Consider the following 16135-nt stretch of genomic DNA (forward strand, 5'->3'; position numbering starts at 1 on the left):
ATAAAGGCTGGCCGTCTGCACCAGCCCCACCCCCCGAACATGCAGAGCCCCGCCAGGAGACGGGCGGCGAAAGGATACCCCCAGTCCATCCTGGAATTCTCTGTTACAGCGAACCCAAGAGTCACGATCATTAGCGCCATCCAGCTGAGCAGAGGAAGCCACGGCCTGAACAGACCGAGACACACGTGAGAGAGTGTGGGGACCAGCCTGAGGCAGCACCCAGACAGGGACCCTCGCTAAGGAATCCCGTGTGCTCAGGGCGTGGTATGCAAAGCCCATGGGTTCACAACACTGTGCGGGGTGCAAGAGAGAGACAGGAGCGGCTAAAAATAGTGACTTAGAGTCTGACATAAAGGACAAAGGTGTTGGGTGGGGAGGGGGCAGAGTGGGGGGCGTAGGGAGGGCGCTCAGTGGCTCTGCTGAGGCAGGACAGCAGGCAGTGACTCGGTGCCCTGGGGACAGGGCAGGCCGGCCAGCACACCCAGTATAACCACAGCCGCAATCGAGGCCGTGGGGGCCTTGGGCTGCTACGCGCAGAAGGACACATGCTGCAGACTCCTGCAGCCGCCCTCCGCTCTGCTAAAGCTCTCCCCGAGAAGGGTGCGTCTCCAGGTAACAAAGTAACCGAACCCACAAACGTTAACAAAAATTACATCGCCCGTCACGCAGTTCTTGAAGTCTTTATTCGAGTCAGTAGTTCACGTTCAAGGACGCGCCTGTCTACTCCCCACATCACTAAGAAATATGCCGTGTCCGCTGGCTCTGAGCTGAACTTTCCGGGAGGCCTCCCCCGTGCCCGTGCAGCTTCATAAGAAGGTCACCTTTACTAACATGTCAGTAATCCATTTTGTTTCTATTACATTCTTCATAAACCAAGGAAAACAGGGTTTCTTTAAAAAGTTATGTTTTCTCTTATTAATTCTGTATCGTATTTACAGCTGAGGAAAAACCGTTTTAACCGAAATGTAAAATGATTAACATGGGAAACGATACGGTCCACTCAGAATTTACAAAAAACATACACCGGATAGACGCCGAATAAATAAACAAGCACTTGGGGAAAGTCCTCGGAGAGCAGGCCTGGGGACGCCACCAGCGGCTGCTGCACGGACTTTGTTCAGAAAAGGCAACATCTACGGGGCGTCAGGAAAGAAGCGAAGCACACGTGCGCACGACGGGCGGGACCTGCGGCGGCCGGGGGGACTGACGGCCACCGACACGCTCGCGGACCTCAATCCAGATCTCGCACTCGACGACAGATCTCGTCGGTGAAGTCGGAGCACTTTGCGTTGCCTCCTAAGTCTTTTGTTAAGCTCTGGAAGAAGAAAAGAGCGAAGATAAAAGGCAGCCACCGGCTAGAGCCAAGCCAGGCGGCTTCCCGGAGCGCCCGGGCAGACGCGGGCCGAGCTGGACCGGCCGCCCCCGTGGAGAGCAGGGCCCCCACCCGGGACGACAGGCCCAGTTAGCGCACACGGAACACCCGGCGAGGCCAGGCCACGCTCGCGGCGGGGAGGAGGGAGGCTCTCCCAACTGTGCCTCTGTCGGTACAGCAGACCTGAAGAAAACAGTTGATTGTGGACCTTTAAACGGAGCACAAATCCCTTGGGGAAGTTTTAAAGTTTAAAAAACAGAGTTGACCTGTTTGGGGAAACTGAGAAACGGACTGAAGGGACAGCGTGAATCCCCCGGGGCCTGACTCATGAGCCGGAGACCGGGCGGCTCCCAGTCCACAGAGCCGCCAGCCAGGTGCTCCGAACCACCAGCTCCCTGACTCTCCTCTGAGGAGGGAAACCCTCCCGCAGCCCTGTCGTCCACCAGCCTGTCCTCCCTTCACTCACAAAGGGACCCCGAGACACTTAGATCTCCCGTCCCACCGCATGCCACAGCCTCCCGCGCGGCTCTAGGGGCCACCGTGGACCCCTGCGGGGCTGGTACAGCCGCTCGGAACAGAGCCTGTGCCTTCGAGGTCCAGCCTCCTCCCTGGCTACGCGCAGAACCACCAGACCGGGCTCCAGCCCGACTACGCGCCAGCCCTGACCACCCTGGAGCAGCGGTGGGACCTTGGACAAGCAGGTTCCCTCACCGGGGGAGGGGGCTGCTCCCGGCCCAGACCTCCCAAAGGAGTGGAGACCGAGGGAGACGCCGTGTGTGGGGAACAGACAGTCACGCAGTACTGACAGGCACGAGGGCTGCTTTTATGAAAGCTGTCTTACTCTCACAGCTCACATGGAGTGCTCCGTCTCCATGCGCCCGATTTGTACAAACCGCTCGACCCCCCGCCTCCGTGGCCGGGACATCCACTCCCCTGGCCATGGAAGACCACTCAGACCTTATCAGGGGCACCACCCGTGTTTGCGGGGGAAGGGGCAGGGACCTGGCCCAGACTGTGCGCGGAAGACAGGACATCAAGGCCTCGCAGGCTCTGGGCTCCGAACTGCGGCTCCTCCCGCAGCATACGGGCGTCTCTGTGTGCTCGCTTCGGCAGCACATATAATACGGGCGTCTCTGCGCCACTGCTTCCCGGGTCTCCCTGGAGAAACCCGCAGCTCCTCTCCCCAGAGCACACACCGCGTGTGCCCGGGAGCCAACGCCTGCTCCCCCCGTCTGGACGCAGCGTGCACAAAACGACCCATACCTTCCCGTCCTTAATCGTGGCAAAGCACGCGGCCTCCACCCTCGCCGCGTGGTCGAAGAGGCCCATGTGCCGCAGCATCATGACCGCGCTGAGCAGCAGGGCCGTGGGGTTGGCCATGTCCTTGCCTGCAATGTCCGGGGCCGTGCCGTGAACCTACCGGCGAGAAACGCAAACACGGTCAGGGGGACAGCAACAGTCCCCTCCCAGGGACTCCGCCTCGTCACGTCCCTTATCGTCAGCGACGACCGGGCCAGGACAGAAAGCCTCAGAAGAATCAAGAGCCAGAGGAACAGGGAAAGTGCAACGATGCGGACTGACGACCCTTCCCAGCTTCCGACCGAGTGCGTAACCGAGGAAGGACACATGGTAACAAGGACACAAACAAAGAAGGGGGAGATGAACGAACTAACCACGCTCATACAAACCACCTAACGAAAGCATCATTTTCTTGTGGCTCCTGGGAAAACTCAACACTTGAACCGTGTTTGTGCAGATAACCTGTCCCGGACCCTCAGGCCGCTCCCAAGCGAACGCTGCTTTTCCCGCGTCAGCCGGGTCCTTACCGACTCGAAGACCGCGACCCCGTTGGCTCCAATGTTACCGCTCGGTGTCACGCCGAGACCTCCGATCAGTCCCGCACACAGGTCACTGGGGGCAGAGACACAGTTCACAGGGTGCTCGGAACAATGAAACACCTTGCCCAGACTTTGGATTTTATCTATTATGTTTTAAAGATTTTATTTATTTATTTGACAGAGAGAGCACAAGCAGAGAGAGCAGAAGAGGCAGAGGGAGAAGCAGGCTCCCCACTGAGCAGGGAGCCTGATGCGGGACTCGATCCCAGGACCCTGAGATCACGACCTGAGATGAAGTCAGACACTCAACCCACTACGCCCCCCAGGTGCCCTGGACTCCGTTCTCTGCCAAAGGGAACCAGAGCTCCTTGGAGAAACAGCTAATCTGGGACCAGTCAGAAAACCAGGATGGGCCGGAGGCAGCTTACTGTTCCAGAAAGCAGATGGTGGGCTGCGTCCAGAGGACACAACAGCTCAAAGGGACACACACTGACTAATACAGATAATGGTTGTGACGGTTATACCCGTGAGTCAAACGGACAGAAGGACACCAATAACTGCGAGAGAAGGGAAGCTGACCGTCGCAGCAAAAGGCCGACTAACAGACGTAGCAGTAAGGGCCACCTCTGCACGTGTGGGAGAGGGGGCCCACCAGGAGGGGGAAAGCAGGCTGAGGGCGAGAGAGGGAGAAGTGACATTAGCAGGCGTGCGCTGGGCGGGCAGGGGACACAGGAGTTCCTTGTCCATCTTGTAACTTTTCTGTTAAGTCTGAAATGACGTCAAAAGTCACAACAATTTTGTAAAAAGGTCTGCCTCCTGGCTAACACACTGCAAGCAACCAACAAAACCTCTCAGACGGGGAAGAGGGGCGGACCATCAGAGCGCAGCCCAGAGCCAATGTGGCAAATTGAACCAATCAGCCACCCAACATGTGGTCACTGATGTCCCCACCAACTCGCCAGGACCCAACTCATCAGACACATGCTGTACTTTTTTTTTTAAGATTTTTTTTTTTTTTTAAGATTTTATTTATTTGACAGACAGAGATCACAAGTAGGCAGAGAGGCAGGCAGAGAGAGGGAGAAGCAGGCTCCCCACTGAGCAGAGAGCCCAATGCGGGGCTTGATCTCAGGATCCTGGGATCATGACCAGAGCCGAAGGCAGAGGCTTAACCCACTGAGCCACCCAGGCGCCCCCATGCTGTACTTTTTATATTTGAATGAAACTCCTTAAGCCACATGCATTTCAGAGCACGTGCAAATAAACTACAGGCACGACGACGTAGAGCTGGGCTCACCTGAGGATGTCTCCGTACAGATTGGGCATAACGAGAACGTCAAACTGGGACGGGTCCTGGACCATCTGCGAGGGACGCACAGCGCGTTCAGCGACCAGCAGCTGGGCTGCCGCGCCCCCGACAGTCACAGAAGGCAGGCGAGCAAGCACTTATACTTACATTCAGACACACTGTATCAAGGTACATCTCATTAAACTTAATATCTTTACAGTTTTCAGCAACTTCCCTGCATTTTTGCAGAAAAAGCCCATCTGACATTCGCCTGTATTTAATCAAATAAAAATGGTTGAAAGAAAGATTTGCAGAAAGAAAAGGGTCAGGTCAGGGAGCAAAGTTAAGTTCAAGAAGTGTTAGTTCCAGAAGCCCAGACATCTGATTTCAATCATAGCAAAATCATTTTTCAGGCAGTTAATAAAAAGCAAACTGAAAATGGGGATTTTTCTGGAAGTACAAAAGGGCATAAAAATGTAGAATAGTCTGATCATAATAAAAACTATTATTTTTAATAGTTCTGTCCAGAAAAAATGAAGAAATATAAGAAAATGTTAAGACTCCCTCTCACGGGTCAGGGAACCGTGTCTGCACCCGTCCAGAGCTGCCTCCAGCCGCCTGGGGCGAGCAGAGGGTGACCGCCGAGGACCTGTCAGACGGCGCTGACCAGGCAGCCCCTGGCACACGGCGTGTCAGAGACGCTGCCCTAGCCCACGTGGACGGCACACGCGCCTGCCCTTCAACCTGCATGGCCTCGGCTAAGCAGCCACACCAGCTGGGGGTCCGGTCTCCAGTGTGTTGCTCGGATGAAGCCCAGTCCCTCCTGCCCCCCAGTCCGCTCACAGACAGAGCTGCCTGGCCCGCTGGCTGGGGAGAAGGAAGGGACGCCGGTCGCTGAGCCCCCCGCTGGCCAGCGGGGACTTACATGATGTTGGCTTTGTGCACGGCCGTGACGTTGCTCCGGTGGTGGTTGCGGGCGTACTCGAAGGCGAACTCGGCGATGCGCCTGCTGGCCTCCTCGGTGATGAGCTTGATGCTCTGCACGACCCCGTCCACGATCTGAGGGAGAGCGGGTCCGGCCTCACTACGTGGCTGGCGCTGGGCACCCCGCCATGGGGGATGCGTGGGGCTCTCAGCAGCCTCAGCCGCAGGAGGCAGGCGTCACGAGGCCCACTAAACAGATGGGGACCACTGAGGTGCAAAGGCCACCTGCCCCAGAACACGCCTGTGAGGGGGATCGAGACTCCCAGCAGATGCCCGCCCCAGGCCAGGGTCCAAGCCCCCAGCTCACAGAGGTCACTGTGAGCCGTCCCCGCAAGGGGCTCCCAACACCCGGGAACCCGAAGGGCAGTCCCAAGTGCACAGAAGGCGGCGCGAGTGAGAAAGTGCGTGAGATGAACGTACCACATGCTCGATGCCGCTGTACTCGCCTTCCGTGTTCTCCCGGATGGTGACGATGTTCACGTCGGTGTAAGGAGTCTTATAGCCCTCGATCGAGACACACGGGCGGACGTTCGCATACAGGTCAAACGTTTTCCGCAGCAATAAATTCATAGATGGGTGACCAGCAGCTATTGGGGTCTTCAAAGGGCCTGTGACAAAGAACACCCAGACGACACGTGCATGGCACCCAGACGACAACAGGCTGCGCTCTGGGGTGCTTTTCTTCTTTACGGACACGAGTACAGAATGTTGACTTGAAATCCGTTTCTCCTCGCTCCATTTTCCCGCTGGGGCGGTCAGGATGAGAAGCACCAAGTGACGCGTGCACCCCCAGGCCGCCCGCGAACCCACCGGGCTGCCGAGGGCCTATCTCTGACTGTACCCCCTCCCTGACTCTAACGAAGGAGGCAGAGTTGCCTGGAAGCCTTCGGGAACATTACTGCACCCACAACACCACACAGCTCCCGGGGGAGGGCTGGGCGCGGCAGCATCGGACCCTCCCCACCACCTACAAGGTGCCAACATCCCCGCTGTCATTTAGGGGAAGGGGCACCTGGGAGGCTCAGTGAATGAAGAGTCTGCCTTCGGCTCGGGTCATGATCTCAGGGTCCTGGGATCGAGTCCCACATCGGGCTCCCAGCTCAACAGGGAGCCCGCTTCCCTCTCTGCCCCTCCCCCCTGCTTGTGCTCTCTCTATCAAATAAATAAATAAAAATCTTTAAAACTAAAAAATAAATAAACTAAAAGTGAAGGGAAACAACAAAAGCAGGAGCAAGAAACCTGCAGAGCCCGCGGTGCTGAGGGGCGGAGAGGGCATTTGACCTCCCACGTGTCCGCACCAGCAGCCCGTGCTCCACCGGCCCCAGGCACGCACTCGTGTTTTCCATCATGACCTGAAGTACGTATTAATTAAAATAGTAACAAAAACGTGGAAAGTGTGCAAAGGTAAATCTGGGTGAACCAAAACACACACTTGCATTTGCCGCTGGCCAGCAAGCCTTTACTGCTCTTACTGGGGGGAAACACACCCAAATGAGAAACCACCTTGCCGTGACCAGGCTGTTTCGCGTAGGGCAGCGGGAGGGCAGGGAGGGCGAATCTCCGTGCTGCGCACCCACACCACGTGCATGTGTCAGCCGCACGCCGATACAGACACGCGGGGGAAAGCGGAGGCCGCCCCACAGGGACGGCTGCACTGCAATGCGGCCAGCCCTAGCTCCGACCGCGCACCCTGCAAGAGCACGGCGCGTGGCGCAGAGACGCACCCAAGCCCGCACGGCCACTACCTTTCAAGCCCATCTTGTTCTTATCCATGGACTCTTTGGCTTCGGGAGGGATCATCCACTTTCCTCCGGGTCCTTGGATGGCTGTGACATTCCGCTCCTCCCACTGAATGGGCGCCTAGATGCGGCGACACAGAGCAGTGAGCTGCAGGCCTCGGGTGTGACCGGCACCCACCTCCGAGCACCCGTCTCCCACGTCGGGGGGACTGGCGAGAACGCACAATAAAGGTCCAGGAAGTTGCTGGCACGCGAGAAGAGGTGTCATTCCCTAGTGCGACCGGAGGGCCTCTCCGCGCCAGCCCGTCCAGTCCGCACCGAGCTGCCACCCGCCCCTCCTTGTTCTCGCAACTCTTGCCACGGCTAGAGTCAAAACATCGCAGCGAGAGGACAAACACGGCCGCCTACGACACGGGCGTGAACTAGAAATCATCCGATCATCAAAGACCACACAGTAGAAAACTATGCATAGCAAGTGTCCAGAAGAGGCCAGCGGTGGACAGAAAGTAGCCAAGTGGTGACCTGGGGCCTGCGGAGGGAGGGGCAGGCTGGGAGGGCTGGGGGACGGGCAGTGAGTGCTAACGAGGGTAAGATTTCTGTTTGGGGGGTGAGAACAGTCTAAAATTAGACCGTGGTGCTGGCCGCACAGCTCAGGGCATGCGTTAAATACCATGGACTTGGACCGCACGATGCAAACCAGCGAGCGTGTGGCATGTCGGCTGTTCCAGTACAGCTGTGGGAAGACCCCAGATACGGTCCATAATCCACACAGGTGCTCGCCAGGGTCCCCTCCTTCCCCAGATGCGCCCCGGCAGCCAGCACCGGAGACGCCCCTGGTGTGGGGGGGTCCTTCTCCACAGGGCGCTCACAGCGGGGGCGCAGCCCCCCAGCTCTCCGCGCCACCTGCCCCTCCGCGGGGCTGTTGCTTACGGAGACGCGCTCCGAAGCGGCCCCTGCGCGGAAGGCCGGGCCGCCACGATAATCGTTCCCACGCCTCAGGGTGACCCCACAGCGGGAATTTGGTTTCATCCTTCAAAATCTCCTAGGCGGTTTTTTGAAATAGCAGCTCTAGTCGGGTTGGCAGGAAGGCAGGGAAGAGGCGGTCGGGGGACTGGCAGGGCTGAGCCCGCCACCCAAAAGCACCTCGCGTGACTGTGCACGACAAAGCCAGCCCGCGCTCCTGTCCCTGCGGCCGCAGCGAGCGGCTCTGAGCCAGGGCTGCGGCGACCCGCGGCAGCGCCCCACCTCCCGCAAGTTATCCCAAGAGCTCATACACTCCAACTGCCCAAGGAAAGTTCTCCACAAACGATCCACGCCTTTTCCCAGCACTTACCTTGGCGGCATCAAAAATCTTCATCACAGCAGCCGAGATCTCGGGCCCGATGCCGTCGCCTGGAATTAGAGTGACTGTCTGAACCTGAGCGTGAGAATCACCAAAGAGGATAGTCAGGGTGAGCTCTGGAAGGTCCGGAGAGAACATCACTCGCAGAGAAATCCAGCTCCCGGGGGCTGCTCGGGAAGCGGAAGGCCTTCAGGAAGAGAGCGTTCCTCAAGAGAAGAGGCTCTACTCTCCACCTGAGTTCCGAGACCTTCGTAAGGCTTACGTGATGCTCTTCAGATAGCACAAAAATCAACTACTAAGCAGACTTCCCGACTGATTTTTTTTTTTTCAGACAAACTACAAAGAGGTCAATTAAGTCACGTCTGGGCAGCCGAAGACAACAGAGTTCCCACCATGCTCAGTCACCGGAATTCGGGGGCTTCCCATGAGGGCAACTGCTCCCTCGCCACAGCGACTCTGGGAAGGTCTGTCCTCCCCCAGCCACCCAGGCTTAAAAACACTTGCAAACACGTTCCCAGAGGACTGCTGCGGTCTGTTCTAGAACTCGGAGAACATCGGACTTCCAATCACAAGGGGGTCCCCGCTTTCCGGCGTCCCTCTGTGACACCAGCGCCTCAGTGACAAGGGTCACCTAGGGAGCCTGGCGGAGTTTCTGGGGGGCCTACAAGAGCAGCAAGTATGGTCACACCGGAGAGTGTGAGTTAGCCACAGAATGACAAGGGGTTTATAACGCAACACCAGAGCTTGAGGACAAAGACTCAAACAATCAAGCCGGCATTTCAAACGGAGAAATAAAACTGTGTAAAGGGACGTGATGATGGGCCCTCAGGGAGGTAAGACCACATTCAGACGGCCTCTCCCCGTCCGGAGACAACAGGTCTCACGGGGACTTGCTCTCAGCGGAAGTCTGGCCCAGACGCGGTCCCTGTCTTTTCCCGAGGGGCCGCCTGCGCTACACTGTTCTAGGTCACGGACTCAAGGGTCACCGGTCGTTTGCCTTCCACTGATACTCACTGAGCAGGTGGACTATTTCCGAATTTCTCTGTTATTACCGAAGACATCTTTTTTAAAAATTTAGTTCCTCTTCTTATTTCTTTCAAATATAACCCCGTCCCACCGGGCAAATCTCTTTACGAAACGGACAGCTTAAATCATCGCAGAGAGCGTGGTTCGCCCCGTCAGCTCTGAGCGCGTCCGAAACGCTAGCCCGGCCAGCCTGACGCTGGAAATGCAAGCCTCGTTCTGCGTCTTTGCACAAGCGGGAGCCCAAAGAACCCTCTGGCTTCTTCTTCCTGTTCTCCCACCACATAAAACAAACGTCATCAGGCCACCAGAAGAACCCACTTTTCTTCCACAGTACAGAAAGTCAACGGAAGAAAAGAGGTACAAAGGTCTTACAAACCCCTCCCAGCGTAAGACGTGGTATGGGAGCAGAGAATTATGGAATCCCATCAGACTCTGCAAGATGCGGTAAACAAAAACCCACAGGAAGTCGCTGACCCACAGTCTTAGAATGCTCTAACAGTGTGGTATCAGCTCTTGAAGCACAGAATTCCAGGCTGGCGGTTCTAAAAGCAGCAGATTTACTGAGAAATGGGAGATCCATTAACATGTCTACAAAGACCGTGAGAGGACGTGTGAGCCCGCGGGACTCAGACAAGTCGGGGGCCCTCCCAACAGCGGTCCCTCTACGGTTTTTATGGAAGCTCACAAAATAAAAATGCAAAGCAGGCTTTGAAGGTTCTCAACAATTTTCTCTCAACTTGTACTAGTTTCAAAAAATAGTCTTACCAAAGTGAGTTTGCGAAGGGAGGCAACAGGCTCAAGGGTGATTTCTATTTTTAACCAGGCTCCTTTAAGACACCAGTATGACAGGTTTAACAGAGCCAGCTGTAAGGTCATTCTTAAATGTGCAAGTGATCCGATGAGTTCATGCATGTCAGCCAAGAATCTAAATATCCAAGGTAAGTGGGACACGGTTTTCCCGAATTTTAAGTAAATGGCAACAAAAAACTGTATCATAAATGTGTTAGAGCATCTTTCTTGAGAAACTTCTAAAAGGAAAAAATAAAAGATATAATTATACTCACACCACCAGCAAAACGTCTGGTCACCTGTTTTTGGTTGTGGAACGCCCCCAGCAGCCGAGAGACCTACATCAATATCAACAAAGAAACGTCACGCACAGGATTCAACCACGTACAGTGAGGAGCAGAGATGAGGCCGTTTCTGATGCTGAGGACACAGCGCGTTTACACACGTAATTCAGGAACTTCTGTATTAGCTCAATCTGACGAGCTCTCTCAGATTTGAAAACCTCAGTTTCTGGCTTACCTTTGCCTTGGAAATGTCAGTACTATGTACTTTTACATTTCATTTGACAAATTTAAGTTGCCAAAAAACGCTGAGGGTCCAATGAAACTATCCCTTTGAACTCAAACAGAACTTTTCTCAGATGATCTGGAAGGTTTTAGGTCGACAGTCTTGACTACCGGGGCATTCTGGGGGGAACACATATTTGAAGAAAACTACCACAAATTTAAGCTGGAAGGGTCCTTAAAAATTCCAGAGCCCAACTCATTCACTACACAGGCAGCGGCATCGCTGCCTCAGGGTCGGGGTTTGCCTGCAGCTGCAGAGTTCTCCTGACTCCCAGTCCAGTGCTCCTGCGGGGGAGGAACTACGGACAAGCAGCGAAGTGCCTGTTCTTCCCCATGAGTATTTAGTAACTACACTTCATAAAACCAAAATACAATGAAGTTTATTTAATCCCACTGGATACCTACGTCATACAGAATGAAGATTTTACTTATTTTTCTAGTAATACAAGTAATGTGGTCATTTTTATTAGCTGTCAGGAAAGAGGATACAGAAAAAAGCAAAGTGACCCCCTAACCCCACTAGCCCAAGATGTTACCACTGGTTCCTACTCAATGCTACCAGACACTAGAAACAGAAATTTTAAAAGGTTACTTTGAACTTTAAAAACTGAGTCATTGAAAACTGGTACAAAGTCCTATTAAGAAACTGGGTCCATAGACCACAGGTACTAAAATCCATTACATGTTATAAAGGTAACTTTTTTTCACACTAGATTCATAAGCCCTTTGTTACACCCTGGCTTGGTCTTCCCTCCTGGGAACGGTTCTCGTAAGGCCCGACCCTTTGCAGTCACCCTGGCGTCCACTAACAAGACACCAAACAAGAACCCAGCAGGTAGGCAGGACCAGTGTTCTCTATCCTGGCATGTACAGTCATCCCTCTGGACCCAAAAGAACACTGTGTGCCAAAACCGGCAGCAAAAATCTTAACCCCAGAACATGATTCATCCACGGACAGACGGGCCGCTGGAACAGAGGCTGTGGAAAAGCACTCGGTGACAGGAACACGATAAAATGTGACAAGCACGTCTGCCCAGCCCAGCCCAGCCCAGCGAGAAAGAGGGGAAAGACAGTCATACAAAACGGGCCCCTATTCTGTGACAAAAGACCTATCCAACCCGTGATTTAAAATGTCAATCTACGGGGCACTTGGGTGGCTCAGTGGGTTAAAGCCTCTGCCTTCGGCTTGGGTCATGATCCCGGGGTCCTGGGATGGGGCCCCGCGTCGGGCTCTCTGCTCCGCGGGGAGCCTGCTTCCTCCTCTCTCTCTGCCTGCCTCTCTGCCTACTTGTGATCTCTCTCTGTCAAATACAATATTTAAAAAAAATAAAATAAAATGTCAACCTACAAGCACAAAGATTTTTCTGTCTCGCTCGTTGCTGGACCTCCAATGCCGACAGCAGCACGGGCTCACAGGAGGTGCTCAGTGTGTGCATTCTGCAGAGACACAGGCCAGCCTCGACCATCTCTCTCATCTGACAAGTCCCCACCCCAGCAAACATCTTAATACTTGGGATGATTTTTCTCTCAGGAGGCCGCGTTTGTCATCTCTCCATGGGATCTTGGAATAAGGCACCTAAGTCACAAAAATGACCCAGAACTGTAAGTAAAATGAGGCTTTTTAAGGCAGAGACTGTCTTGTACTTCACACTGTATCTGTCCACACGTGACGTTATGTTACCGCTATAAAACCTGGAGAGGCAGGTATCAGCGGCCCGTTTCAGATGAGGAGACTAGGGCCAGGCTCGCAGAGCGTGAACTGGGCTGACCTCGGGCGCTGGGCCGTCTCAACCCACGGCTCCTCATTCCCTTCGCAGCTTCACAACCCAACTTAAAAATACACAAATACGGTGCTGGATGTATGGCTGGTACCCATTCACTACGTATTTGCTGCTGGGGAACCCGCTCCTTGTAATTACGGCATTTCAGAACCAGAAAGGTCTTCAGAATCCTATTTCTCTAAATAAAGTTTTTTTTTTAGAAAGAAAGAGTAAGCTGCAGACCACTTTTTCAGATTAAACCCTGCGTGTACCCCAAGACAGGAACCGCGCTGCTCGAAGCATGAGCCCGGCCCCCGGCATCCTGGGCATGGGGCTCTGCGACACCTTCTCGCTCCAACCCCTAAAGGGCCCCACCAAGGTCCAATGCTGGCCGAGGACCACACGGGCGTCCACGTCAGGGGAGAACCTCGTCGGATCCCACAGCCCAGCAGCTTCTGAGCACCCGCCGTGTGGTTTCTCCTTGCAGTCCGCGCCAGGCAAAGCAGGCTGACCAGCACGTCAGCATCCGCAGCACCTGAGCCCACCTCTGAAGCGCAAGGCACCCACCGAAGACGAGGCAGTAAGTGGGGGCGACCTCCGTGACTAAAGGTCTGATTTCTGCTGAGACCGTGACACAGACATCACTTCACCTTCAGGAGCAAATGGGGCAGAACAGTGACCCTCACGCACGAAGCCGTCCGGAGAGGGGGACAAAGCAGATCCGCTCCCTGAGGCCCAGGCACGCCGCCCACGGGGAGTGCCAGATGGACGCGGATGCTGGAGAAGCTTCGGGGCTGCGCGCACCTTCTGGTGAACTCACGCCCTCCCGGACCGTGTCTAACGCTCAAACAGCCCCCTACCGACGGCCACAGAGCCCAGAGATGTGAAGCAACCCCTCAAGGTCACACAGCCAACCTGCGGAACTGCCCCAGAGGCAAACCTTGGTCGGACGGGGTGCAGACTTCCAGAGGAGACCTCCGGTCCCTAAATCAGTGACCTGGGATGCTCTTTAAGCTCAAAGCAAAGGAGAAAAATAGCACCAAGTTTTACCAAAAAAAAGGGAATTTCTTGCGGCAGATTTCCAGGGGCCATGCTTGAAGCGCAACAGGAGACCCAGGGCCTGCTCTTCCCTGCGCCTGTCATGTGGCTGACCTTGGCCCGAGGAGGGAGAATGGGACCAACAAGTAGGAAGCGGGACGCCCGGGGCCGCCCCCAGTTCCGACCCCGACTCCCCGCGTGACCTTGAGCGGCGGCGTCTGCAGAAACGGGCCGCGGGGGGCCCTGACGCCCCTTCCGGGTCCGGCCCGAGCTGTCAAGGGCAGCGACAGCTCTCCTCGAGGTCGCGGGGCTCTCCGCAGGGAGGGCGGGGGCCGGCGGTGGGACGTCCGGGGTGCGGGGGGCCCGCGCCGTGTATGTCGGCCCCGGGTGTCCCAGTGAGCGGCGCGGCCCGCGTCCGGGACACCATCCCCCCCGCCAGCCCCGCCGGCCGCGCTCGGGCCCCAGCGCCACCCGGGCCACCCCCACCCCCACCCCCGCCGCCGCGCGGCGCTCGCGGGCACACGCTGGCCCGGCCGTGACCTTGGCCCGCCTCCGGCGCGCCTGTCCGGGAGCACGGCCGCCCGCACCGTCCGCGCCCGTCGAGGCCCGCGCGCAGCGCCGCCGCCGCTCGGCCGCGCAGCCCGCGCGCCGCACACCCGCCGGCCGGGCGCTCACCTTGGAGATCCACGCGGGCCCCGCCATAGCGTCCCTCCTGCCGCCGCGACGACTGCAGCGGAAGCACTGCGCAGTCGCGCAGTCCGGGCTGGAGCCCCGCCCCCCCCCGCGGGGGAGGGGAGGGACTCAGGCCCCTCCCCGGAGCCCCAGTCCCGCCCCTGTCTGGACGGGCGCAGTCTCTGTTGACCAATCGCCTGCCTCCCCTCGCCGTGACGTAACAGACGCGACCCGGAAGCATCGAGAAGGCCCGTCCCCTCCTCCCGGCGGCGGCCGCCGCGCTGGGGCGGGCGGGACGCGGCTCCTCACCGCAGTTTGCAACTTCGTGCGGGTCCTGGGGCGGCTCGCACCGTCCCAGACGCTTCTTGTTGTGTGGCAGCGTCACCGACGAGTGGCCGCGGAAGTCCGGCGGTCGGCCGTGAGCGCTGGGTCCCGTCCGGCGTCACGGCCGCGCGGGCGAGGTTGGAGGCGGTGCGGGGACGCGCTGGGGGACCTCGTCCCGGAGGGGGGGGAGGCTGGCCGGGGAGCCTCCTGCCGGGGGACGGGGCTGGCCGGGGAGCCTCGTCAGGGGGAAGGCGGTGGCCGGGGAGCCTCCTGCCGGGGACCCGGGGCGCCGCGGCGACTCACACCAGGGCCTCCCCTGCCCGCCCTGCAAGGTGCTTAGGTGAGAAATGACGCCCGGGGCCTTCGTGGGGTAAAACAACCACAGCTACGCCTGTGGCCTGAGCAGGGCCGGGGCCTCGCCAGCCTCCCCCTGGCTCTGGCCGTCTTGGGGCCTGGCGATCCGGTCCTGAAGGGTCCGCGGACTCTCCCGTCTCCTCCAGGCCTGCCCCGCCCCGGCCCGCCCTCCTCCCCTCTCACTGGACCACCCTGGCTGGCCCGCTCCCGGCTCTCCCTCGCTGGCATCTCCCCAGTGTCTATTTTCAGCCGGATTCCTGCCCCTCCTCCCCGCTGCCCAGCCCCGATGCCTCCCGTGCGTGCCTGGTCCCACGCTCCTGCCAGCTCCTGCCGTGCCCGCTGCCGACGGCCCTTTCCTCCCGTCCCGCCTGCCGAAATTCCAGCCACCTGTTGAGACAGCTGGGACGCTGGTTCCCCGGGGAAACCCCCACACCTGCCCACCTGTCCTCTCCCTACTCAGAGCTCCCCAGCCCTGGATTCCCACCTCCCCCGGGGAGCCTCATGGCGTTCTTTCCTGCTGAGTATCCGAGAAGATCTCCCTCCAGCAGTCTTTGCTTTGGGAGCAAAACCAGCACGTTTTCTCCTCAGTGACTACAAAACAGACCAAGTGACTTGCTCCAGTCTCTGTTGAATGCCTACAACAGCCCCATGAGGAAACGGAGGTACAGCGGGCTGCCGTGGTGCTGCGTTACACTGGGAAACGTAATTCCTGCGGGGTCATCCGTTCAACACGGCTTCCCAAGAGGAGTGCGGTCAGGTGCACTGTGAGAACAAGGAATGAGCCCTCCCCCCCCACTCTCGTGAGGGCGACACCCAGACTCCGAGACAGGGACAGGTGCTTGGAGGGTTTTGAACAGAGTGGGGTTGGCTGGGGAAGATCCCGGTGTGAAGATGGAACTTAAAGTGGTCCTTGCAGAGCTGAGATGTCGGCAGCCTGCGATGGGGCCAGGAGAAGGGACCGGTGCCAGCGAAGACTTGGAGGCAGGAACGCATCAAATTCTCAGAAGCTCAGGTGCTCGGGACTGAAACGGACCTTGGAGGTT

The 16135-nt window shown here is 57.4% G+C and overlaps 1 protein-coding gene across 4 annotated transcripts; it reads right to left on the reverse strand.

Annotated features, from left to right (window-relative positions):
- Window positions 1-661: 661 nt before the first annotated feature.
- On the reverse strand, window positions 662-14510 carry IDH3A (isocitrate dehydrogenase (NAD(+)) 3 catalytic subunit alpha). Of its 4 annotated transcripts, none has more exons than XM_046008214.1 (11): window positions 14418-14510; window positions 10654-10716; window positions 8555-8638; window positions 7228-7342; window positions 5903-6090; window positions 5424-5557; window positions 4667-4769; window positions 4508-4572; window positions 3199-3283; window positions 2636-2788; window positions 662-1315 (listed from the first exon to the last, which is right to left on the reverse strand). In XM_046008214.1, the coding sequence occupies exons 1-11, from the start codon at window positions 14442-14444 to the stop codon at window positions 1232-1234; spliced, it is 1101 nt and encodes a 366-aa protein (XP_045864170.1). In that variant the 5' UTR covers window positions 14445-14510; the 3' UTR covers window positions 662-1231. The 4 variants fall into 4 exon arrangements, with proteins under 4 accessions (XP_045864170.1, XP_045864172.1, XP_045864169.1 ...); XM_046008216.1 differs by having other exon boundaries at window positions 8555-8613; window positions 14418-14466; XM_046008213.1 differs by lacking the exon at window positions 14418-14510 and adding an exon at window positions 12293-12520 and having other exon boundaries at window positions 8555-8613.
- Window positions 14511-16135: the final 1625 nt, after the last annotated feature.

This window comes from Meles meles, chromosome 6 (assembly GCF_922984935.1).
Source record: "Meles meles chromosome 6, mMelMel3.1 paternal haplotype, whole genome shotgun sequence".
NCBI classification, from domain to species: Eukaryota; Metazoa; Chordata; class Mammalia; order Carnivora; family Mustelidae; genus Meles; species Meles meles.